The sequence below is a fragment of the Melanostigma gelatinosum genome (genome assembly GCF_949748355.1).
Source record: "Melanostigma gelatinosum genome assembly, chromosome: 6".
NCBI classification, from domain to species: Eukaryota; Metazoa; Chordata; class Actinopteri; order Perciformes; family Zoarcidae; genus Melanostigma; species Melanostigma gelatinosum.
Window position 1 is genome coordinate 11181455 of NC_136639.1, and position 26040 is coordinate 11207494.

General features: G+C 43.1%; 3 protein-coding genes across 3 annotated transcripts; 1 reads left to right on the forward strand and 2 right to left on the reverse strand.

The window, feature by feature from the left end:
• Nucleotides 1–542: 542 nt before the first annotated feature.
• Nucleotides 543–8809, reverse strand: LOC306779016 (histone-lysine N-methyltransferase SETD1B-A-like; the record flags this gene model as incomplete). Its single annotated transcript, XM_079270757.1, has 17 exons — nucleotides 543–716; nucleotides 820–957; nucleotides 1333–1452; nucleotides 1899–2024; nucleotides 2106–2264; nucleotides 2564–3621; nucleotides 4408–4788; nucleotides 4879–5011; nucleotides 5168–5349; nucleotides 5452–5530; nucleotides 5626–5742; nucleotides 5847–6442; nucleotides 7302–7713; nucleotides 7852–7964; nucleotides 8062–8332; nucleotides 8430–8534; nucleotides 8672–8809. The coding sequence occupies 17 exons, from the start codon at nucleotides 8807–8809 to the stop codon at nucleotides 543–545; spliced, it is 4302 nt and encodes a 1433-aa protein (XP_079126883.1).
• A 1276-nt stretch (nucleotides 8810–10085) lies between these two features.
• LOC306778206 (calcium release-activated calcium channel protein 1-like) lies at nucleotides 10086–13727 on the reverse strand. Its single transcript, XM_079269642.1, has 2 exons — nucleotides 13394–13727; nucleotides 10086–12313 (listed from the first exon to the last, which is right to left on the reverse strand). The coding sequence occupies exons 1-2, from the start codon at nucleotides 13505–13507 to the stop codon at nucleotides 11768–11770; spliced, it is 660 nt and encodes a 219-aa protein (XP_079125768.1). The 5' UTR covers nucleotides 13508–13727; the 3' UTR covers nucleotides 10086–11767.
• Nucleotides 13728–15669: 1942 nt separating this feature from the next.
• On the forward strand, nucleotides 15670–24435 carry kdm2ba (lysine (K)-specific demethylase 2Ba). The gene is made up of 10 exons (XM_079269866.1): nucleotides 15670–15787; nucleotides 18463–18690; nucleotides 18862–19005; nucleotides 19750–19836; nucleotides 20224–20514; nucleotides 20602–21425; nucleotides 21526–21689; nucleotides 21781–21942; nucleotides 22323–22541; nucleotides 23210–24435. Exons 1-10 carry the CDS (start codon nucleotides 15734–15736, stop codon nucleotides 23389–23391), a joined length of 2355 nt encoding a protein of 784 aa, XP_079125992.1. The 5' UTR covers nucleotides 15670–15733; the 3' UTR covers nucleotides 23392–24435.
• Nucleotides 24436–26040: the final 1605 nt, after the last annotated feature.

Below are 26040 nucleotides of genomic sequence, written 5' to 3' on the forward strand. Positions count from 1 at the left end.
AGACCACCAAATGAGTTGTTTATTAATCACCATTTAATCATAATGCAACACTTTCTTTTCATAAAATGTTAGCAAGAAAACTCATTTTATTGATACAAGCTTGACTCAAGCAAAAACACAATGTCAGCTCTCATAAACGAAAACATTTAACGATACACTTCAGTTTGGACATTTGGACCAGAAGGAACAAAGGCCTTTTTGTATTTATACAGTTTATAAACACAATTTGTGTTTATAAACTGTAATATAGATTCAAATGTTGTGTTTTGTAATGTTTTACCAGAAAATGAGGATTTTGTTTTAACAGTGGTAACCAGTACTTTACACTATGATTTCATGCTGGGCCTCTATTGATAATCCATTACTGTCTTGCATGCTGTTTAGGACCGTTTATTAAACCATTATTCACTGAGCAGCACCACCACTCGTCAGTGAGCTCCTGTAAGGCCTCCAGACTGTACAGAGTTTTGAATACCGGTAGTATTAAAATGGCTTTTTTTACACATCTTCTGGGCGTCATAATCACAACACTTCCTTCGAGATTAGTTCAAGGAGCCCCGGCAGCTATCTGCTCCACACAAACAAGGAATCTTTGTTTCCTCGATGGGAAACTTGTAGTCATATGTGATCTCTTCATTGATGCTGATCGGCTGTCGGGAGTATATCACGATCTTCTTCTGAGAATCCACAGTGATGATCTTTGCATAACAGTTGGGCTGCAAGACAATTTTTTTTTTTTGTTTTTCATTAACGATCTTACTAAACAAATCTTGATCTTCTCTTTAATCACTTTCATCTCCAACCGCAGCTTATACTCACGTTGCAGCTGTGGTTGATAAACCTGGCTAAGTTCCCAAATTTGGTAGCATCAATGATGGTGTCCTGATCAACCCGGAACAAATAGCTGCTTCCAATGCCCTCCTCCTCGTACCTCTGCTCCCTCATGTCAGCGATGACCTAAGGAGAAAGAAAACAGATGTGCCGATTCATGCGTGTGTTGTTTATCACTGTCACCCTCCTCACACTCTGGGAAAGTACCCAGAATAACCAGTGGGTCCCAGTGGCCCACTGGGCCAAGTCAGGGGAAACGAACAGGGGAGAAGCGGAAATTTGTTACTTGGGCTGAGTATCGCCATTGATACCCAATATCGATTTGATTCGGGATATTTCACTTACAATACCAATACCGCTTAGTTTGTGTTTGAGAGAGACAGTGATGCGCCCAGAGCAGATATCATTAAAATGATCCGATAATGAACCCTATTTTTCACGAAGGGTGAGTGCATTATGAATTTATTTCCACGCTTTGTAATTAGTTTACGTTTGTCTTACCTGTCTGATGATTTGGCCCACATACTCAATCACCATCTCATCTGCTGCTATTGGCTCCATTGCAAACAGGCCCCACTCATGAATGTGACTCCGGGTGAAACGAATCCTCTTCTTTCGGAACTGATGTATGTCGTGACAAAATAAGGCCATTTGTTAACACGGGCTCCAACTGCTGCAAATGCTGACATGGCAGTTTACTCCTTTCAGGTAATCATTCAATTACGTCTACATCGGCTAAAAAATACTGACCACAACAAGGTCTGTGCATATGGACAGACGTGGGACTTAGCAAAGTGTTTTGAGCAAAACAAACATTCACATTCACGTTAAAATGAAACCATCTCAATGGCTATATATATATATATAAGAGATATAATGAGATATAATCAAATTTATATGAAACAGACCATGACTTGCACACTGATAAAAGATCGTTCCGTTGTTTTTGTTCTATTCAGATAAAGTATGCGGTTTAGGAATGCTAGAACAACAAATTCCGATAAAAATATTTTTTTCGGGTTGTTGTCAGGGTTTTTGCAGTTGAGTGTAGTTATCTAATATCTTACCTTCAGCTGGTTGAACTTGACCAGGTCACTGTCACAGCTGAAAGAGGACAGCAGGCGACGCTGTTCAGACCTGAAGTCAGATCCAGCACGCAGTGAAACCGGTTGCTGAGCTGGGATGCACATTCCCTGCTGAAATATATGTTGATATTAAGCACTGAATGGAATAAACTGGGCAGAGAGATCCTCACAGTTTCCCCTCATTAATACCTGAGTACTGGTAGATGGAAGCTCAGAGGTCAGCTTTGCGTTGTTGAGGTATTTCATCTTATCTTTCCTGCTAATTTTATAGAATCCTTCACTGCGAGCAGAGCCGGTCCTGTGTTTTGGCTGCCAGGGTTTATGTTCCCCACTCTTCTCTGTGAGGACCTTTGTCAGTGAGCAGCAGTTAAGGATGTAAAGCACAGATTACTTACAATACTGTGTGTCAAGCACATGAGGTTACTGATTTATCGGAATTCATTATTTATGTGTAAATTGATGTTTCAATGGCAAACCTTCCAAGGAATGTGCAACAGAACTGCACATTTGATAGTTAACACATTACATTGGGGAATTAATCACAGCCATTTGTGTATTGGACATGATTAAATCTATGAATACGTCATCAGTTTCTTAGTTCACTGTCTGTAAACTCCTGTTGACCTCATTTCATTTCAACATGAAACTCTGTTAAAAAGGATATGAGGGTGAGATGTCCACAGGGTGTCACTGATCCACCCCAAGCCATTATCCCGCACTTGCAGCCTTTCATGTGTACACTGCAGCAGCCTTTCATCTTCTTCATCCAGGCCCTCCCTCCAAACACTATGCAGTATCCTCCTCTCCTCACACAGTGAGCGCCACCTGTGAAGATGACCGTGAGAGGTGAGAGAGCCAGTCAACCTTTTAAGCGATCTCCGCCGATGATGGACTCTCCACCTCCTCTTTAGCCTCCTCCACTGTTTCCTCCTCAACGAGGATCTCTCTGTCTCTCTGCTGTTCTCCTCATCCAGGAGCCCAGGCATGTTCTCCAGTCCCTGCAAGGGCTTCTTTTTCACACCTGAATCGATCCGCGTGCCCTTTTCGTCGGCAGAGTCGGATGAAGAGAGGCTGCATGGAGAGGACACTGAGATGGGAGACCCTCCGAGAGAATCATACAACGGGGGCTGAAAGGTCGTCCCCGTTTGTGTTTTCCTCCTGTGGACTATGGCTCTTCGGGGTAGGACGATGTCTCTTCCAGGAGTCTTTGGGGCCGTGACATATGGATTGCTAGACAGGTGTGGCACAGGTGGTGGGCTACAAAGAGTTGGGCACATCACTGTGCTTCCTGATGACATGGTTATCTCTCTGCCCGGTGTTGCTGGAGCTCTCCCAGAATTATCCTGCGTCCATCCACGTCTGTCCTCTCTACCAGGAGTTTTGGGCATATCCTGGTATGATGGGTACGAGGCGGGGGGATCAGAGGGAGCTAGATTGAGCTCGGTGCCTGTCGGAAAGAGGGAGAAGACTTCATCGGCCGAGTCCTCGCTTTCCAGTTCAGCCACTATCCCCTTGCCTGGTGTTTGTGGTTGTTGCACCTCCTCCTCAGGGGATGTGGGTTTGCTTCTCATCAGAAGATCAGGGTCACTGTCCAGGAAGCAGCCAGTCGGAGTAAGAGGCCTCAGGTTTTCTATGATCCCGGATGACTCTTCCTCTTCCGTCCAGTCAGGGCTTTCCATCTCCACATCAAGGTGTAGCTCTGCTGCTACACAGATAAATAAGAAGAACGTGTTACAAAATCATATTTTCACCACCGTTTTCTCTCGACACGTTTGTTCCATTGTTCACACAATTTACCGTGAAACTGTGTACACACCAGAGGAGGAATTGTAATAACTTGTTTGTGTCCAATACTTACATCTACTTACAATACCTACTTACTAAAAAATACCTGCAACGCTAATGACGTTCCCATCAGCCTCAGCTGTAGTTTGTTTTTGTTGCTAACTGGCAAATGTTAGCACGCTAACACACTGAACTAAGATGGCGCGTGCAGATTTTTAGCATTTAGCTCAAAGCAACGCTGTTCCTCAATACAGCCTCGCAAAGCAGCTAGCATGGCTGTTAAAAGTTACTAGAATGTTCTGTAATGACATTCATGCACATTGAGGATTAATACTTCATACCTACTGTATGTCAAACAACGTCTCCTAAACCTTTACTTTTCATTTTGTCCCGATTAGGGGCCAGAAAAATAAGATCTACTTGAAACAGTAACATGTTAAAATAACCATCATTTACAAACTGTTAATTGATAATCAGTTAAACTTTACTAAAATAGCTGATCAGGAGATGATACCAATTGCATTGTGATTATATTAGTAAACTATGTGTTAGGAGTTGATTGTTTCACACAGATTATAACATTCATAGACTATATTACTAATAATTGTGATTTTCTTGTTCGTTAACAGTAAAATATCTATGAACTAATTTGACACATATTGATGATGGTTATTATTAAGTGTTTTAATCTACTACTATACAGCACCTGGACGTCCTATAGGTGACAGATGGTTCTGAGGTTCGCTACTTTGGAGCTCCATCATGACATCCGAGTCACAGGCGTCCTGTTGACAGGATGTGTACTGGTTCTCCTTAGTTTCCTCCTCATGAGATGGACCTGACCAATCCTGAAGGCCCAGCTCCAGCTGAGCCCCAGGGGTTAGCGGGGCTGAGGGGGTGACGGGGGGCTGAAGTTCCATCGACTCTTCATCGGACGATATGACAATACACACCTCCTCCATTTCTTCATACTCCGGACTGAGGTCAGAGCAGGACGAGTCCTCAAAGCTCTCTGAGAACGAGTCAGAGGAGTCAAAGTCTGACGAGTACTCGCTTTCGTCTGAGGAGCTGCTCTCTGAAGAAGTATCTGTGACAGAGAAACATAAAATATGTACTCACAGGTTTGTTCATAAGTGTTCAATGTTTGAACTGTATGACCGTTTTAACGTACCGCTACCTAAGCACTGCACTCCATCACTCGTTTGGAAGATGACAGCATCTTTATCCTCTGTGTGTTTTTGAGCCAACTCCTTGTCTTCCTCCGGGTGACTATCGGCATCATCATCACCATCGTCATCATCTCTGTCACACTAATTAGAGCACAAGTTATATTTTGAAATCTATAGATCAAGACGTGATTTAAGTCATTTGAAAGCAGATTTTTGTTTTAAGAACTGAAAACAAATGACAGGCTCTGAACGACAGGCTTCGTTTGTAATTACTTTTTGTTCAAAATCCCGACTCACCAGATTTTGATGATCATCATCAACTGGCTCCACTTTGTCTGATGTTGTTTCTTCATCTTGAAGTGTGTTGTCTTCATCTTTCCCTTCATCATCATGATCACTGTCGAGCTCGTGTGGTCTTGCATGTCTGCGTTTGGCTCTCTCGGAGGCAGGTCTCACTTTGTCCTCCCCCTGATTCACATCTTCATGGAAAGAGAGCAACACAGTTGATCAAGCTGCAGTCTAGAAGAGACAAATGAGTTATAATGTAGTAAATGAGGGTTAATTGCATTAAAAGCACTAACCTGAGCTTTCGTGAGTCGAACACGACCCATTTTCTATCTCTTCCGATGTAGCAGTATCATTGGCTCTTTTCCTTTTTACCTGCATAACAAGTTGTTTTCCATTACGTTCATGTATGCATCACTCAGCGGTCGAATGCTGCTGTGTTTCATATAACAGTAAGTACAATAGTTTACCTTGAAGGAGGGGAGTGGAGGTTTTTTGCCCTGCCCACTGATGTGACTTGGGGGATTTATTCGTTTGTTCCTCTCTTCAACACTTGCTGCTCCACTTTTCAAAGGAGGTACTTGTGTCTTGTGAATTAAACAACAATAATAATGAACCTATAGGCTTCAAAAGGTCAGACATGTTTTTTCTTCATTTCATTAACCATTCTATGAGATAATAAAGAACTTACCTTTCTTTTCTTCTCTTGGCAGTCCCACCAGTCCTCAAATGCCTTGAAAGCGACCCCTTCAATCATTCTACGTGTCATGTCCTTCTTAATGATTGACTTCAGTTCATCCATGATGACTTCTAAAACTTTGTCGACTGTGACTTTATGAGGGTTTACCCACACAAGCGGGTAGTCTGGGGGTGGCACAAAGGGGTTAAACCTGGGGAAATGTGGAGCGGGCCAGGGTGGTCCAGGGAACGGTAAAGGTGCACCGCCATGCATTGGAGGATTCCCCTTATCCAAAGGGAGTGCAGGACCCATGGGTAAGGGGTAGGTGTGCACAGGGGGAGGAACAGAGGGCAGCACCATCAAACCTGGAGGGGGTCTGAGAAAAGTTGGTGCGGGAGGAATAGAAGAAGGAGCTGGAAAAGGTGGAGGAGGAATGGAGATGCCGGTGTGATGGCCTGGAGGTGGGATCCAACCTGGAGGTGGGATGGGGATGGTGCCATTTGGCAGTCGAGGTGGGACAGGTGGAACAGATGGGGGAAAGGGAGGAATGGGGAAAGGGAAATGGGTGACTGGTGGATGGAAGCACCCATATTTAATGGCAGGAGGAGCTATGGAGGTACAGAGTTGATGAGTGCTATTGAGAGAAAACGACAGAGGCTGAAGAAGAGAGGACGTCTGTTTTGCAGGCGTCAAAGCTCTGGAAGGTCTGTTATTTGAGTGCTTCTTATTCTCATTTGCTGCATGACGATCCTGAGAATGTCACAAACAAATATGAGTCACTAATTTGCGGCACAACATAAATACTTCTATACCAACATGATAACTTGTTTATGTAAATATCTGGAGGAGTTACCTCTGGACGTGAGAATGACTGGAGCCTTTCTTCCTCGTTTTCGTGGTTTGCGTGAGCCTTCCTCTCAAAATGTGTGAGATCAGATGGAGTCTCCGAGTTCCTTGTTAAAAACAAAACAGCTTGAGTAGTTTCGTCCTCTTCATTTTCAGTGAGTGGTGTTGGACTGACATCCACCAGATCGCTGTAGGAGTGCTGGTGGCCGGTTGTGAAGTCACAAGACGTCAGAGTGCCAACAAGCGAGTCATCCGAGAGAGGGGAGGAATTGGCGGAGCAAGGTGAAGTTGGGCTGTCCTGAGAGTGCACATCAGCCTCATAAGTCTTTCTATCAAAGTATGGAGGGTCAGATATCTGACTGTTTACCAGCAAACTTTCAATGCGTGAGTCCAAACTCTCTACCTCTGGCTGGGGGCTACTAGAGGAACAGTTACCAGCAGATGGAGATAAGTCTGATATGCATGCACGGTCATCGTGTGGGGAAGATGCTGCTGTCTGCCGGTCAACTGTGAAATTAATGCTCACGATGCTAAAAGAATTGTCTCCGGACTCCTGACACGGGGAGGCAAGGCTAAAGGAAGCGTCTGTGTTATTGTGAGAAGAGGATTGTGCATTGTGACCCCACAGAGCAAGCTGCTGGCTGCTAGTTTGTATTTGGGAAGAGAGGGGGTGTGGGGCCTGTGGTTGGCAATGTTTCAAAATAAAGTTGAAATCTGAGACTTCACCAGATCCCCTGTGGTACCTTGCAGGTTTGCGATGGCAGAGCTCACGCCTTAAAGGTTTGTGAACACTGTAGGTGGAGGGCTCCCCCTGGAGGACTGGAGTTGCCTGAAGGCTGGAGTAACAAGAGTCCTGGGAGAGAGGAGTTGCAGACAAGCAAGGAGTACGGGGGGTTCCCTGAGAACGTGGCGTAAGCCCAACGCTGCAAGGTGTATCGTGCCAAATACTGGAGTAGGCTGTGTCCAGAGAGAGGGGTGTGGCGATGCTGGTGGGGCTGGAGATACTCCCTCGTCGCTGTGTGGCTGTGCTGCCCTGTAAGACATGGATAACACAGAGGACACAAGATAACCGCTGAGAAATATTATCCCTAAAATAAATATGAATTCAACTGGTTGATAGGTATTGAATATACGATTACTTCACAATTATAAGCAGATGTAAAATGTTTACCAGCAAACTGTCGATGAAGCTTTGAATAGCTCGCTCGTTGCTGCCCACTGGCAGCGTCCACGGAGTAGGAAGACAACTTAAGAGGAGCTGGAGATACCGCGCCCTGTTCTCTCCTGAGGAAGGTTGCATGTTACAATCAATCCACAAATTCAGCTAAATTCATATTTATACAACACATAAAAAAGGTGTAAGGTATTCCTAAGTAATTACCTTTGGGATCTATTTCCACATGAATGATGTTTCCCATCACTGACGTCTGATGGAGGTGCTGAACAGCTTCCTTTGCAGCCCGCACTGTGTCGAAGACGACTTTTGCGACCCCTAAATGCTTCTTGTTCTTAGGATTGTAAAATATCTCCACGTCTTCAATGTTCCCATATTTATTGCACATATTGGTCAAGAACGTCTCTCTCACATTGTCGTTCAACCTGGAAAATGTCACTTCTTTGGGAGGAACAGGGCCAACATACCATTCATCAAACTGAAAGGACAGAGGTAAACAATATGTATTATTATTATTATTGTTATTGTTGTATCTGTATTGCTATAGTGATTAATATGATGTCTATAAACGTTACCTTCAATTTAGAAATCAAAAGGTCAGTCTTGCTGCATTTGCTCCACAGGCGGCAGACGCGCGGATCTCTGACGGTCTCCACAGGAAACAGACCTAAGTCCTCCACCTGTTGATGTAAACAACGCGCATCACTACAATGGAAAACATGCATGCTTGTTTGGCGCAATATTATAGCGCGAAAATATGCTGACAAGCAATTATCTAAGACAGACAGACAACACACATATATTGAATAATGCTCACGGGTATGTTAAACTGTTGTCCGTCATAACGGTACACTTTGTACAGTCCTTTGGTCAATGCAGGGTCAATAATCAACTTGCAACTTCTCCAGTGCTGAGGCGGTGTCTCTCTCTCAGTAGTTTGTTGTTCGCTTTCCATCACATTCGTCAAAACCTTGGAAATATGACACAATAGCGCGATAAACATGGCTGTTAGCTCTAGCTCACTGCAGGTTAACACGCCCCAACAGGTGATGGAGGGCATCACCTGTAACGTTCTCCTTATAAAAGAGATAACCTGGTTGTGACATGGAACACGTCAAAACACAGTGAAGTCGAACAAAACGATGGTTATCTTGCTTACCTGTTCAAAAGTTGTATCCTTTGGTGGAGCAACATTGTGGAAAAGCAGCTGTGCTTTTCGGTGTTTTCACACTTAGCCGCACAGGTTGGACATCGGATCCATCCGCCCGGAGACAGAGACGGAATATAGATCCTTCGGTGAGGCGGAGGAACACGAAGCGTTGGAGGAAGGTGTATTAACAGGTGACAGGTGTGTCTCCACGCACCTCCGGGAGTTTATAATACAGGCAGTTGTTGACGATTCATATCGTACATCGAATGGCAACAAGTAGGCCTACATTTAATATTGTAAATTGTGCCTTACAACTACAATAAAACAATGAAAAAGTGACAAAGTAGATTATTTGGAGATTATATTTATATATAGATGACGATGTATAGATATTGAATAAAATCAAGGATATTAATATACATATCACATAGTCATATTTGTATTGTGTACATATATAGTGTGGTGTTTATGTATGATAATACTGTAATACTATCTTTCTGTGGTACCCTGAGGTGCATCCTTTCTTGTTGGGTGCAGAGCAGATTTACAACAAGACAAATATATTCAGCTATCAAGCTACACAAACTCCTCATGGGCCCAACTCATGTCACCTACTACATCGTTATTACTTTTAACGAGTGATATGGACTATTAGTGTGTGATCACTGGATAGAACTAAAAAGTCAAACACTTTTATTCACAATTCATTTGTGGCAATTAAACTCTACTCTGACAGGGAGAAGAGGCCAGAAGGAAAAACAATGCCGTGCTATACTTAAGGGTGCTCAGCCAAATACAGGGAAAATGTGGACGACTTATTCAGACAAGCAACAAAACAAGCGGGAATGGTGACAAGAGTGTCAGAAAAAGTCAGAGAGCGGGGGAGTTTGTGTGCCTTGTTGTGATGCACGCTCGTCAATGTCACTTCAACTGCATGTCTGACACATTTCCTGTGCGGTTTTCCTTCTGACGCCATAGTTTTAAATACATTTATGCAATACAATTAAAGTGTTTTTCTATTTGTTTTTCCTGGCATTTTGGCAATACATACAAAAGTAAATACTAATAAAAAAAACTCAAATGATCTCAGATGTGTTTTATTCTCAAACCGGTAACCACCACAAAAAAGTCCTGATCTTAACAGGATACAGTAAAACACCACACAAAAGCAAAACTTAAAATACAGTATTTACTAAAAAATAAAACATTTTAAAGCTGTGCATTGACCTCTCCATATACAGTAACATACAAACCTATAAATAAACCACAGAAAATGAACCAAAGAAAAATGCCTTTCGTTTGCATTGATCTTTTTCTAAAGAAGGTGCGTCAGGCAATTACTATCAGAAGTGTTCCAGAGTGTGTGCAGTTCACATGAATGAACCATGTCTTCATTTTATTCCTTGTGAAGTCTTTAAGACTGAAGATGAACAGTGCTTTGCAGAGGCGCAACGACCATTTCACTAAACAGTCTGTCAGGGACAAACCCCTTACGGCTCCTTGTTCTCTGCTACGTGTCACAGAGATATTATCATCCGGTCGGGACCATATGAACGCAACTTTTGGAGCTTGTACATAACAATGACTCAGAGCATGTGTAGGAGGTGAACTGACACTACAATGAGCACGGCATTACCGTGATATAATTACAGTATGTTACAACTATGGGATGTGATATATTATGAAAATGTCATGACATCATCACATGACAATAACTGATGAAAATGAATTAGCTCTAAATATGTGCACATTTTCTTATTTGAGTTTCTGTCATCAAGTTAGCAGTAAAGATGATGAAGAAAAGTACATGAAATGGTCAAAGCCACGTAAAACTATGTAGAAATGTGCCACGGGACAAAAAGAACACATTCTATATTTCACACATGCAAACTGTAACCCAAACAACGTGCTAACACGCTCAAGCTTGTAAACTATGACAAGTACAAAACATACAAACCCATTTCCAACACGTGCATGCTTTGTGATAATACATTCAACAATACTTTTTAAAAAGCCAGTAACAAGTGTACAGATTACACTATATTCACAACGTGAAAGAGAAAATTTCTCTTTTTTTTTTACCAGAGATTGATTTCACAAGAGTACACAGACTTCGCCATCAGGCTCAAAATGCTGCCCTTCATAACTCATTTTGGTTGTCATTAAACCCTTGCTACAGAACTATTTGCACTGCAGTAAGACACTTTGGTTAAAAGCATTCCCTTAGCTATTTTTAGAAAGTGATATTTTGCCTCAGATTGTACAAAAATACTGGGTTTGATACATTCCATTTGTTTTTTGCAAGTTCCTATAGCAACCCTTCAGTCCGGTGAGTCTGAGCGTGTGTATAAAACAAAAAATAGCACCAGCACAGAGACCGTGTAAATGTTTTAAAAGGACGCAACTTGCTCCTTAGTTTTAGTGCATTTAGCCAGTGGTAATATAATTGATTTTGATAATAGTATTTCATATTCAAGGTTATGAATTATCAGCTGTGGGTAGAGTGGGTCGTCCATCTGTGTTGCTGACAAAGGCAAGGTGCCCTACAAAGCCGAATTTAAAGCCAGGCAAACAGGAGAAATCAATGCAATCCACCACGGGACAGTAACAAGGCCACATGTGGACCCTAAAAAGCTTGACAGATCAAGCTTGCATTTCCCCCCCCCCCCAAAAAAGACATGGGAGCACAGTAAATAAAGCTTTTACAAGAGATTTCACAATAAAGGCATTGTTGAATGTCCGCTGTGTGCTAGCCGGCTGTAATCAAGGGAAATGGATGGCGGACTTCAGGTCGTCATTCTCACCCCTGTGGTCCAGCTGGTTCTGGAGCTGAATGACCTGTTCCAGCTCTTTGATCTGCCGGTCCGTTTTGTGACTGACGAGCGTGCGGTAAAAGTGGACGGCAAAGATGATAAAAACGAGTCCAAACGGCACCATGATGCAGGTGGAGGCAATGGCTGCGGCCTGACCGGAACTTATGCGCTTGTCGTCGTCGTTTTTGTTTTTGAGGGGTAAGAACTTCACCCAGCACAAGAGCATCACCTCCGTCAGGAAGAGGAGGGTGCCGATGACCGTGGAGAAAGCCCAGGCCAGTTCTATGTGGCGGTGCATGCGCTCGTGGGGAGACTCGTTGACGGAGTTGAGGTTGTGAACATTGCTGACCGCCTCGAGATTTGGAAGGATGCAGGTGCTGACCATAAGGGCGAAGAGGTGTACGGCAACCAGAACTGTGGTGCAGGCACTGAAGGCTATCAGCAGCCCTGGAGGATACGGATGATCCGGCTCCAGCTGTACCTCCACCATGGCAACCTGGGAACATCATAGAAGGAAAATGTCTCCTCCCCACTTTATGAATATCAACATATGACTGTGCAACTGCCGAAATCCTTTTAAACCAGACTGCATCAGTTAGTAACACGATGGACATGGCTGTCATATTTATATTACTGTATATGTGTACATAGTCTAATAAAGACAACTTTAAATCACTCATAGCTTTCTACCAGTTGTTATCCACCATACAGTAAGGATTATGTAAATCAATCACATCAAATGTAACAATGAAAGTCTTCTCAGCTTCTTCTAAATCTTACCAAATAGCAGCTCGTGGTCAAAAGTTCAAAGCTAGGTATTATCATAAAGCTATTTGAGGGCCCCTGAATTGTAATAAGAGCAGGACAACTGCATTATTGTAAATGCACCGCTTACAGACCGATTTATACATCAATCATATGCATGCCAAGCCTTATATGCAGATAAGCCAAAAGAGAACTGCAAATGGTCACTAAAGAGTTGCCTAGAGAGAGACACGTGGAGCAAGGTTCATATATCTGAGTCATTAACACTACATTTCAAGAATAAATATGGCTATTTGTAAACTTTTTGTGTGTCAATATATTAAATTGTACGTTGAAAAAAAAGGAAGACTAATCAATAAAGTGCCTCTGTGCGGTCTGTCTAGTTGTTAGGGCGTAAGATCAGCCCACACATGATGGTGAGTACACAAACCCTCTGAAGTTGAAACAGTGTGGTCTTGATCCGTCAACATTGGTGCACCGTGAGAAACATCTCGTGCAAAGTCACGCGTCACAAAACGTACGAGTGCACCGTTTATTTGAGATATTGTGACCTTCGTCTTTTTCCACGTAGGCCTGCTAATTCAATTCCGCTGTCCGTGCAGAAATCAGACGGTAATAAAAAGCAGTAACTATGAGCGCACAGGAGCCGTCATCAGGCCTGTAAAGTGTCGTGATCGCCGCTGGCCTTTGCAAAACAATCACCTGCGTCACATGTATGTGTGCAGCTCATGCCGATGGCCTACACTGAGTTTGCGTTCATGCAGTTAAAAAAGGCTGCAGAGCAACAGGAACCAGTGAAAAACGAACTTACCATCGCGAATCCGGACAACAGAGCTGAAGTGCGGCTGGTGGCTTTTAACTTGGCTCGACTCAAGTACAGTTTCCTCCATGACAGAGCCTGCATGGAGTGCTCGTTCAAACTCATTCCGAAAGTTGGCTACAAGTTAGGCTACTGTCTGTTTTTTTTTCTTCAAATATGTAGTTATGAACCGGATTGATTTACAGAATGACACTCGATGAAGTAGATGGATGGAAAAGGCACGCGCGGGGAATTTGGTTCCGATGAAGTACAGCATGAAATGAACAGTAACGTTAAGCACAGGCAGCTATCAAACTATGTCGAAACTTTTCTGCAACAGCTGACCGACTCCGTCAGTCTATCAGGAAACACAAGATACCCACAATCCAATGCTCTTCACGAGCAGCCGGAGCTGCAGTCCGCCTCCTCGCGCAAGTTATTCGTCATGAAGCATGGTTTGTCTTTTCATTGCTCCTCAAAATACACCCGAATTATGCCATTCACTGTCGTACAATTACGAGCGGCTTGTCGTTGCTGCTCACACTGGCCCAGCAGTTTAGAATTAATCCGGAAATCCGAGCAATTAAGCCAAAATATACATATATTAATCCAACAGTCTGGTGATGTATTTTATTTTAAAACAGACATTAAAGTTTATTACAATGAACACCACCATCTGTAAAGACATTGCCTTGTCCCCCTTTAAATTAACAGTGATATCACTTACAAACTCATTCATATAAACTGTCTCCAGAATATAATAGATATATAGATACATTTTACAACAATAGGCTTAAATACAAACATACAATTAAATTGAAGTTTTAAACACAACAAAACTAAAAGCTTGTTTTTGTTCTGCTGCAGCACAGGGGGCACTTTAGAGTAATTTGAATTCTTCTGTCACTTGAAGGTTGTTTCCGTGAGATTTAGGAGGTTTTTGCAAGTCTCCCTGTGTGAGTTCACACATCCAACCACGTCTTCTGGTAAGAGCAAGTAAACAAGGCAAGAGTACTCCATTGGCAGTGAGTCCTCCACTACCTAAGGGCAGACAAACAGAACATCTCAGGGGAAACAATCTAAAGTGTGGAGTTGATTTTTCAAGACAATAGAACAAGCAAAGCGTAATTTCTTAGAGTTTGAGGGACAAATTTGTACCAATTAATTCACAAAAAAATGAAAGAATTTGAAATGGGGCCCTGCTGCTGAGAAACTTTAAAATAAACATGTATGGCTTGTAATACAAAATACAAGCATAAGACAGAAAATCTGTAATATTAATTCCCGAAATACACCTTTTAACTTTATTTTTACACCAGCTTTAATAACCTTCCTTGACATGGTTGTAATACACTGAATTATGTTATAAAACAACAAACTGTCTGCCAAAAACATATTCTTCAGACTACCACTGGATGACGCCAGAGTAAGAGCATAATGGCTTTACATGATTCCTTTTGCTATCATCATCATTATATCATGCAGTCCAATCCTGAGTAAGCCAGATACACATTTGTTGTTGTGTTGGCTCTGTGCGCAAGTATACTGGATTTTAAATGAAGCAATAACGTTGAGATTAAAGTCAGATCTGAACAAAATTTTAAAAAAAATGAACACAATGTATTGTGCAGATTATCAAAAAGTCATTCTATTTAACATCCAACAGCTAATATTGTGCAATCAATGATGATGTTTGTGATTAATAGACATCAGTAGACTCTTGAATTATTTGTGTCTGGTGTTCAGAAGGTGAAACCTGGTGGACTGAAGTCAGACAAAACCACTTACATTGTTTCACCATTAAGCAACAGCATGTCCATAATTTGAATCATCCTTACCGACACCAACCCTTTATGACACATCTAGTAATTAAATTAAACGGCCTGAATTTAACCTGTTCCCACGAAAACAGAAGAAGCTAAGACGGACGTGTGTAGGAGTGAACCATCTTGTGTTTCCTGCTGAGCTGCATTTCCTGTTGCATCGATGCTGCTATCAAGTTATACATTAATAATCGGTGCACCGAATGTCAAGGTTTTTGCGACGCTATGAAGCGCCATGTTTTGTATAGTTGCCTTACTTAACTGTCATATACACTATTTCACATTTAAAAAAAACCTGTATAATCAACTTTTTACTCGACTATTTGTTTTTGCTAACCCAAATGCTGCATCTAGGTCCATAAAGTAACCAGGAAGTTGGTATTCCCCATGGTTCCTGAACACAGCACAATTACCAGCTGCCTGTGTTGGTGCGATGTGAAGGAGGAGGGAGGGGGAGTGTGCTAAACTGGATGCTTGTTCAGCCATGTTAGTTTTCTCTGCTGTTCACGAACGATGAGAGAGAGGAGCCATGGCCTTGTCATTGAGCGGAGACGATGAGGAATATGATTCAGAGTCTGAGCAGGTCAGAGCTGCTACATTTCATTACATAACCTCTGTGTACACACGGGTGTTTTTGTCAAAAGTGTGCTGCGAGAAAGAAAGCCTTTTGTGAGCGGAATGGTGTGTTTTTTTTCTCTCCAGTTTGCTTCAGGTTAACGTGAGGTTCTCACCCGCTCTTCTTCTTCTGTTTTCAGTCGGGTTAAAACCTCCTTTAACCGGGTTATAGAGGTGAATAACGTTGCTGAGCTAAATGTTGTGTTCACGGAGTGTTTGTAGACTCGTCAGAATTGATTCCCTGCACGTCCAAAACACACCGTGTCTTCTCCTCCTCGGACACCATCTATCATGTTAGCATAACTGACCCAGTTCGTACTGACCACCTCTTAAAACACCTCATCCTGTTATTGTGTGGCTGTGAACCAGAACCTCCGTGTACCCCCATTAAGCTGTTAAGAGCACACAACTTTAATACTGGTAAAAAAAAGCTGTGATTCACACATGTACGTTAACCTCACACATGTCCTGTAAGAACAGAACAAATGCATGTGATTCATTTCCTCACACTTCCTAAACTTGCCTCTTCACTCTGTGCCTTTAAGAAGGCTTTAGGCAAAAATATTGTCTAGGCAGGGACCAAGGAGGGGGATGGGTTTAGGGAACAATGAAGTGGCTCTACTTCCAGTAGTTCCCAAACTGGGGTCCAGTGACCCCTCAAACCTCTGGGGGGGGGGGGGGAAATAGTGGTTGGTTTGATTTCAACACTATTTTGTCCACTTGTTCTGCACCAGGAGGAGGAATATGGTCATGATTTCTATAATATATATATATATATACACTCAGAAGTTTATATTTGTGCTATGAAGTGCATTTATTGTGGGGTTCACTGCATGAATGCTGTCTAACCGGGGCTCATGGGGTATTGCACAAGTTGCGAAATATGAGAGGTGCTGACATAAGAGCCGTGTTCTTGTGCTTACACAATGTTAACACCCACCAACGCCACACCAGAGATGGTATTTTTGACCTCCTCTGTAGTGACACGTCATTGAAGGCCGTAACACACGCTGTTTGTTTGTGTTGAGGAACCGCTGAGCAACAAACGATGAGCCCGGTGACTTCCTCCTTCCTGAAATCCACGCTCGAGCTGAGTCAGAAGACCGTATAGCTCTGAATATAGGGCATGTTTTTGTTTGCAGACCTCAGGAACCAATCCCAAATTCCTGACATATTACTGCACAGCGTTATAGTGGAGACAGGTCAGCTGATAGTTGGAACCAGGCTCTGACGTGTCATTTTTATGCCACTTATTTACGGTTATGAGTGTGCAATAGGAATGTAGGTGTCCCACATATTCAGGGAGTGTACGAAATGTTTATTATTTGTTGCGGTCAAAACTTTGCATGGACACTTTAAGTAGCTGTGTTCGGAGGCTGACTTTAGGTGTGGTATGATAAAAACAGAGGCCGCTGATGTTGACAGTCAACCACCCAGCAGCAGCAAACCTTCCTTTTGATGCTTCCCTCCCAAATGTCCACAGTAGTCAGATGGATTTATGGAAAACTGTCAGAAGGATTATTCCCTATCTCCACTAAAATTCTCCATCAGGCAAAACACGAGGTAATCCTACAATTTAAAAGAAACTTATTTCAAAGACGCAATCTTTCCAAAGTCCTCCTTGAGGGGAACATAAGGAAATCAATACGACATTAATGATCTACTGAGACGGTTTGTGCACGTCAGCAGAGTCAGGGATGGTTCCTCGCCTCTGTTTACATCTCTCTGACAGCATTCGTTTCATTGTCGTTCGTCTGGAACGTCTTGTTCTATTTGCATCCTGCGTTACCTGTTTGACCCGTCAGCAGCTCTCCAGCTTTGTTATCTACAAACTGAATTAGCATACACGGAAATGCCACGCAGCAGCAGCAGTAGTAGTAATAATCAATAATAGAAGGAGAAGACATGACATGAGGGATGTGTTCACAGCCTCACATCAAACCCTTCGTACTGCACTTTATTTTTATCCGTCTGTTCACAGTTGCCACCAGCAAGGCAAAACGTGTTGCCAAGGTAACCTCCTCTCCTTCTCGAACCAGAATCACTAAAATGGTTTCTGATTTGTCCTGCCATGGCAACAGGGAAGAGACTTAAAATACATGTGAGAAATTCACAAATATCAAACCTGGATCATAGATTCAAAGCTGTGTGTGTGTGTGTACTTAGTGAGTAAGATGAGTTTAATATCCATGTTACCTTTTCTTTTCTTTACTCCCATGACTCACACATTGATATGTATGCAGCTGTGAGGCTGGAGGCACTTTTACTTCTTCACATATAAACGTATAGTTTTCACCTGATAAATTCTGGGATCATTTCAGATTCTCAAATCGAATTAATTCGTCCATCAACAGAAATATCTTGATTATCGAGTCATCCTTTAAGCATTGGTTGGTTCCAGCTTCTCAAATGTGAACATGCTTGCAGTAACAGCCTGTTATAATTAAAATGAATCGGGTGTATATTGTGTTACGACACATATGATATCCGTCCTGATGGTCAGATTCAGAAACTCTAGTATACAGTATGTTGAACCATTTTCTTGCTCAAAGACCCTCATTCAGTTGCTGACACATCTGTTCTTTACAGGAATAAACTTGTATCTTTCATCTGACCTCTCTCTTTCTCCGTTTTGTCTTCCAGCAGCGAGCGGCCAACCGGCCGAAGCCTAAGGTGGGGACGTCGTCGTCGGCCGTGAAGCTGCCGTCCAATCGCAGCTCATCCGGAGCGAGACGCCGGAGGACACGATGTCGGAAGTGTGAAGCGTGCCTCCGGACCGAGTGTGGAGAGTGTCACTTCTGCAAGGACATGAAGAAGTTCGGAGGGCCGGGGCGCATGAAGCAGTCGTGCATCATGAGACAATGCATTGCAGTAAGTTTTGTTGGCATCTTCAAAAGGTAGCACTTTCATTTTTACCCGTTTTTATATTTGACAACGGCTGTGTATTCAAAAACTAGCAATCTGCAGTCATAGAAAAAGAAAACAAAAGTCATTATATAATGTGGTTTGTTGAGTTAAATGTATTTTTTCTCCTTCGTGCAGCCGGTTCTGCCTCACACAGCGGTGTGTGTGGTGTGCAAAGAGGCGGGGAAAGAGGACACACTGGAGGAGGAGGACGACAAGTTCAACTTCATGCTGATGGAGTGCTCCATCTGCAACGAGATCGTCCATCCCAACTGTCTCAAGGTACAGAGGGCCAGGCTGGGAACAGTCGAACAACCTCACCGTAGTTAAGTCACTCTCTGGCTGACTCATTCCTGATGAGTGTGTGCCAGGAATCCCAGTTCTTTGTAACGTAATGTGAGTGACTCAGACGTTTGGACCGTAGTCACTGGATGTGGTGTTGTTTACGTAACTGAACACACTCATCACATTTATGTTTTTATGGCTCAAATGTTATGGCCGCATGCTCAAGAACACAAGTGATCAAGAATACGAGTATTTACTGAGTCACCAAAAATGCCGCCTCAAAAGGATGTGAAGCATCGGACCATACTAGTAAAACCATTTCGTGACGTAAAAGCCGAAATGTAAAGCAGCACACGCCCTGTTTGTAACCAGGCGTGTACAGGCTCGGTCAAACCAGTTTTTCAGACAAGCACTGTCTAGTTGTTTAGAAGCAAGCAACAACTAAGATATTTATTCATGTTTTATACATAATAACAAACACCAATTTGGACATTATATCCATTCAGAGATGCTTATTTAACCGTCTCAAGTCGGAGTGTTTGACTCTACTTCCCTTCTCTACTTAATGCATGAAGCAAGAGTGTGTTCGCTGAGGTTAAACTGTGCTAACCTGCCGAGCAGACGGTCTCTTTCACTTCCCTTGTCTTGTTTGTGTTTAAAAACAAAACAACTCTACCGAGGAGACCGTTAAAGCTTGTTGTTCTGGTTTGAATCCGGCTCATTTCCATGTCTGTTTGTCAGGTGAGCGAAGCCTCAGGAGTGGTGAACGATGAACTTCCAAACTGCTGGGAATGTCCCAAATGCAACCATGCTGGGAAAAGTGGAAAAGTGAGTACAAAGCGGTGCATGCCTGTCACAGCCTTAGGTCATGTCACAGTTTACTAAGTGTTGGAAGTGTGCTCACTCTGAAAGCAGTAAAATAATTACTTCGGAGATTGTGTATTACTCATAGAGAACAGGTGATTTTGTTCTTCTGTATTGCTTGCAGTAATTCAATTTATGTGTGCCACTTCCTGTTTATACTTTTCTACTTTGTGAAAGTAACTCACATGTGACTCTTGTTTGCCACAGAAGCAGGAAACCACTGACTAACACATGTTTTGAACACAGTGACACCCTTTATTAAACCTCAGGCCCACTTGTAGTACAGTCGGTTTGCCTGTCCGCTATAGGCTAAAGGTATAAAGTTGTCTCGCAATTTTTTTGTCCCCCTTGGTATTGAAGCAAAAAAGGGGTCCGGGGTTCAAGTACGCCTCCAACCTCCCTGGCTCTCTGCTGAGGGAGCAGAAGCTTGTGAAGGAGGAGGGGGGCGACGTTTCTTCTGCAGCCAAGAAGAGGCCGGACCGAGAGGAGACGCCCAGGTACAGACCCGAGGAGTCTCTCCACCGACAGCCACCACTGCTCTCCCCCAGCAACCTGCCCCGGCCCAGGCCCGAGGACAAGCTGAGGAAGAAGAGGAAACTGTTTGATGACGATGAGGAAGAGGATCTCGGTGTGAGGAAGAAGGTTTGTGTCTTTTACAGAGGGACTGATTTCATTTTTAGACATTTTAGATGCAAGTGATTCTCATACCGTTTCATTTTTTTCCTGAAGGAAAAGTCCGATGATCCTTATTTTTCCAAACTTCTACACCACATCAAGACCGAAGAGGATGACGAAGACACTTATTACGAGGACGACGACGACGACGAAGGAAGGGGGCCTCACTTCCGGGGCGTTTTAGAGAGGAAAGGGCGTTTTGGAGACACTGAAGAAGAAGGGGATGAAAGGGACTCCAGGAATGCACTTTTGAATCCCTGCATTAAAACACCTGTTGGCGACAGCGACCAGTCCCTCTGCAGCTCTCCGCAGGCCGGCCCCAGCAGCGAGGGCGGAAGTGAGACCCAGGAAAAAGGGCCGTGTCCTAAAGCTCGCCGCAAGCGCCGATTGCCCAACCGAGAGCTGAGCCGGGAGCTGAGCAAAGCACTGAACCAGGAAATCCAGAAGACGGAGGACTGCCTGGCCAACGAGAACCGCCAACCTCTCAAGGTGGAGCCGGAGACGGAGAACGAGGAGCCCAAGAGGTTGTTCCGCAACGGCAGTGAACTCGGGGACCAGAGGCCCCACCTCAAGACCAAAGAGATGAACGGGACCCCCTGGGAGCTGCGCCACTTCTACCCGAGTCAGATCACTCCGCTGGGCTTCAACCGGAGCACCCCGACCAACCGGCCGGTACCCCCACACTCCCCACCCAAGTGTGTCCAAATGGAGCGGCACGTCATCCGGCCCCCTCCGATCAGCCCGCCTCCTGACCGACTGCCTCTAAAAGACGGTAAAACGCACGTGATACAGCGCGAGGTCTGGATGAAGATCTTTGGCTATCTCACGCACCAGGAGCTGTGTGTCTGCATGAGAGTTTGCAAGACGTGGAACAGATGGTACGTGCACGGCGCACACCTAACTTTGCATGTTTACATTTTAATGTACAAATCTTTAAAGAAATAATATGTGACAGAAATCTTTCTTTCTGATGTCAAGGTGTTGTGATAAGAGACTTTGGACGAAGATCGATCTGAACCGCTGCACCTCCATCACTCCGCTCATGCTCAGTGGGATTATCCGCCGACAGCCACTTTCTCTGGACCTCAGCTGGACCAACATTTCCAAGAAACAATTAAGCTGGCTCATTAATAGATTGCCCGGTACCTAATTAAGAGTGATTATTGATCTCCTTTTTTCTTTGTGTGTCTCTTGCTGTGCGGCAGTATTTGAAAGTGCTGCTGTGTTTTTCAGGTTTGCGAGTGTTGCGGCTATCGGGGTGCTCTTGGGCTGCTGTGTCTGCGCTCTGCACCTCTAGCTGCCCTCTGCTGCGCACCTTGGATGTCCAGTGGGTGGAGGGCCTCAAAGACCCGCAGATGAGGGACCTGCTTTCACCCCCCACAGACAACAGACCAGGTAACTCGTGGGGCAACAAAGAACAAGCACTGCCATGGATGAGGGGTTTTATTCCTGCCTCCCATGCTTTAATGTATTTATAACAACTCTTAGGGATTAATTCAGTCATGGGGGCTCACATTGCACCTGTTACCTACCAGTGCATACTCCAAATTAGAGGTTTATTCTGTAAAATGGATTATTTTGCCTGAAAAACAGGTCTTTTTTTCTGCTCAGACCTCCTTCAGGTTTAGGTTTTAGAACTAAAACACAGCTTTAAAAATAAAGTTTAGTGTGACTCCTCATTTCCAGCTTTTAGCCATCCTAAAGATCCTTGTAGACTGTCATACACCTGTTGACCAAATACAGATACTGACCCGTGATGTTTCTTATGTCGACAGGTCAGCTGGATAACCGCTGCAAGCTGCGGAATGTGGAGGACCTGCGGCTCGCGGGGCTCGACATCACCGACACGTCTTTACGTCTCATCAGTCGGCAGATGCCCTCTCTGTCCATGCTGGACCTGAGCTACTGCAACCACATCAACGACCAGTCGGTCAACCTGCTGACGGCAGCAGGGACCACGACCAGAGACTCCCTCACAGATATCAACCTGTCAGGTGAGACCAGGGCAAAAGTAGAGTAGGAATACAACTATTGGAGTGGTTCATGAGTTGTAAAGGGGCCTGAAAAGGGTGATACAGCAGTAAGTTAGATGCTTCCATGCTTCCACTCACAAGTCAGTTTCTCAGAGGAACCGGTCGCTATGTTGAGGTTTTTTTTTAAAGACCAGGCAGTGTCTATCACATCCTCAGTAATCCATGAAATCAGCAGTTGAAGATAAAAATTATGTTAACAGATAAAGAGTTTAAAGCAGGATATTCCAAATTACAATCCAAAGGCATCAGAGTCAATTAATTAGAAGAGAACAAGAGGATGGGGAGTTGCCTGGGTCATGTTTATTGTCCTATACGTAACTTTGTCCTCAAGTTTGTTTTGTTTTCACACATTTGCTACTGAACAAATGCCACCACATGAAATGGAATATAGTTAACGGTCAAAGCTGTAGTTGCCCGTCATCATTGTAAAGTGAGACTGTCCGTTGGGTCCAGTTTCAGTAGAGGCCATGGGGGGACATGACAGGACCGTGTAAGAGTTTTGTTCCATAAATCTGTTAATGTTGACGACATGCATCAAGAACAGAGAGAGGGAAAGATAAAATGATGTGCCGTTTTTTTAGTATACCAAGTTTGTGACAGATTTCTGTTCTCTCTGTTTTCCTTTTTAGTTTGTAACCGAGTCACAGATCATTCCCTAAACTTTTTCAAGCGCTGTGGAAGCATCTGTCAGATCGACCTTCGCTTCTGCAAGCAGGTGTCCAAGACGGCCTGCGAACGGTTCATCGCAGAGATGTCTGTCAGCGTACCGTTCAGACTGAAAGAGGACAAACTGCTGCAGAAGACCAGCTAGGTCCTAACGGGACAACAGAAATGAACGAAAGACTGTCTTTGCACTTAATGGAACATGTTTTTTCTTTTTAAACCGGTCCTATGTCCCGAGTCCTCTGCATCAATGTCACAGTAAAGGAACTGAACCGAGACGGATTCCTGGATGGACTTAAGGAGGTGACAAACATTCACTGGACAGATAAAGAGGAGACGGCATGCATGCATTTGTGTTGCGATTGTACTTTTATAAAGACGTGCTTGTATTTCAGTTTCGGGTTGTTTTATTTTTATTCTTTAACTGTTTGAAAACGCAGCATTTTTTTTATACAAGTATAATTTCTCGAGTTTCAGTGTCTCTTGAGATGAATATCACGGAGAGACTGCATGTGAACTGAAAAGTTTGCCTTTATACAAAAGTGTCTTCTGTGTGCCAACATCTGTATTTGACATTAATGTAACTTCAATATCAGACAAAAAATAAGCTGTACAGATATAAATATGATTCAATTGTCATAACTACTTCCCAAATATTTAGAATGTATTTCAAGAATGATTTAAAAACAAATTGAATATCCCTGTTCCACTCTCGTGTCGTCACTTACCTTAATACTTTAATGAAGTGTTGAGTGTTGTGTTTAACAGGCTTTTCTCCGACATTTCAAGGTAAATTTATTGATTTATTTTTACAGTCTGTATTTATTCCTTTTATTAAGTAACTTCACGTGGATCTCTCAGAGCTGGGTCAAATAATGCTTGCAAATAATTGATCGCCCCAAAAGTCAGCGGAAGGAAGTCGCAGCCATAGCAAACGTGTGACTGACGATTCATCTAACAGACTTGTCTATAATGCTCTCAACCACACACGCGCGTGGTTGCTCCAAACAGGTTTGAGAAACACTTCTTCGTATTGCTAATTTGGTTTAAATAATGACTCCATACAGTAGGTGTTGTGTGTATCTTGGGGTGTGTTGTGCTGTAACCGATCACCTCAGGTGAATGTGATAATGTTTATATTTGTAAATCCAAAAACTAAGTGCTAATATGCATTAAAATTATTTCATTTGTACCACTGCTGAGTCTTGTCGGTCTTCATGTGCCAGGTTGATCTGTATTAGGAGCAGAGGTCAGAAGTTGCAGTGCGTCTTGTGACACTTCTGAGGTGATCATACAAACAATATAAAGAATATATTGTGTAATATCCAGGTCAGCACCGTTCTGTTGAAAACACGTTTAAAATACGTCTATGGTCTCCGGTGAAGAGACCTTCAAAACTGATCTAAAAGTCAATATGTTTTTCTAATACTTGTTTTATTTACAGATGTCCAGGTTGAAAATATGGCAGATCTCCTGTGTGGCTTTGAAAACTACTTTTAAAGCAGGAAAAAGAGATTATGGTTGTATATAAAGAACATTGTTTATATTTATATTGTGCTGAATAAATACAAGTGGAAACTGTTGATGTGTTACGAACAGTAAGTATTTAGTTGCTACATATTGATCTGAGAGCATTATGATGTTGAAAACACAGGAACATTGCAACACAGGAACATTAGATTTTCTACCTGTTTGAAACAAGACTGACATGTTGTACAAAGAACCAAATTATAAGATAAAAGTCAAGTTACACAATTAGTGATTCTGTTTGACCTTTTGAGGTCGTGTTGAAGTAAATGGAATAATTGGCCAGAGGGTAGTGTCATAGTAAAGGTCTTCAGCAACCTAAAGGCTATGGAAAGATTTCATGATGTGTGCATGGAAGTGATAAGAGATGTGTGGCACTATTACATAGTCACTGTCGTCCATTTGTATGATGATGGTGTAAGTAGAAAGGTCAACATGTTAAACATTTAACACATTTGACTACTTATATGTATGGCACTGACATAGACCTAACTCATCACATTTTAAACAGTTTGATTATAGCTTATCTTAGGTTTGTAATAATGATAATAATTTAAAGAAATATTGACATGATAATATGAAGTATTCGATTCTAGACCCTAATGGATTTTAAAGATACCAATATTGATATTTGAAAGTTAATATAAAAATCTGTTGTACGATTCTCAGCTGTAATTCACGAATCAACTTGTGATCGAGTAGAAATATATCAGTTTAATTTATAACCAGTTGAAGCCAAGAAAACTGAATCTTTACCCAAAACCTCTAATGCCCCTCTGTTCTGCCCAGGTTAGGGTTAGGGTTAGGTTTAGGTTAGGTTTGTGGTGGTTCCAATGGCACCGAGTGCCTGCAAACCTCAGGATGACTCACAGCTCCATCACAGCATTCTCCACCAAGTGGTCCAACCAAGCATTGTCTCTTTTTTAAATTTTTTTATTTTGCACAATTCAAACAACAACATTTTAAATAATCAAACATAACAGAGATAAATGAATATCACAGTGTAGGAAGAGACAGAAAGCCAACTGGGCTTATTTGAAGCCTCCAGGGAACCCTGGACTCTGCCCAGACTACCCCCCAAACCCTTTCCAATAACCCCAGTGTCTCGCCCGGCCCTTCACAGACTGAACTTGGGGTCCTTGGCCCAGCCCTTTCATCCCCTGCCCATGGGCCCAGCGTCCCCTCGACCCCTTCCCCCCAAGGCCGACGGCGGCCTCAGAGGAACCGAAGGCCCCCTGGCCACCTGAGAGACTTTGTTTGCTCCCTCAGG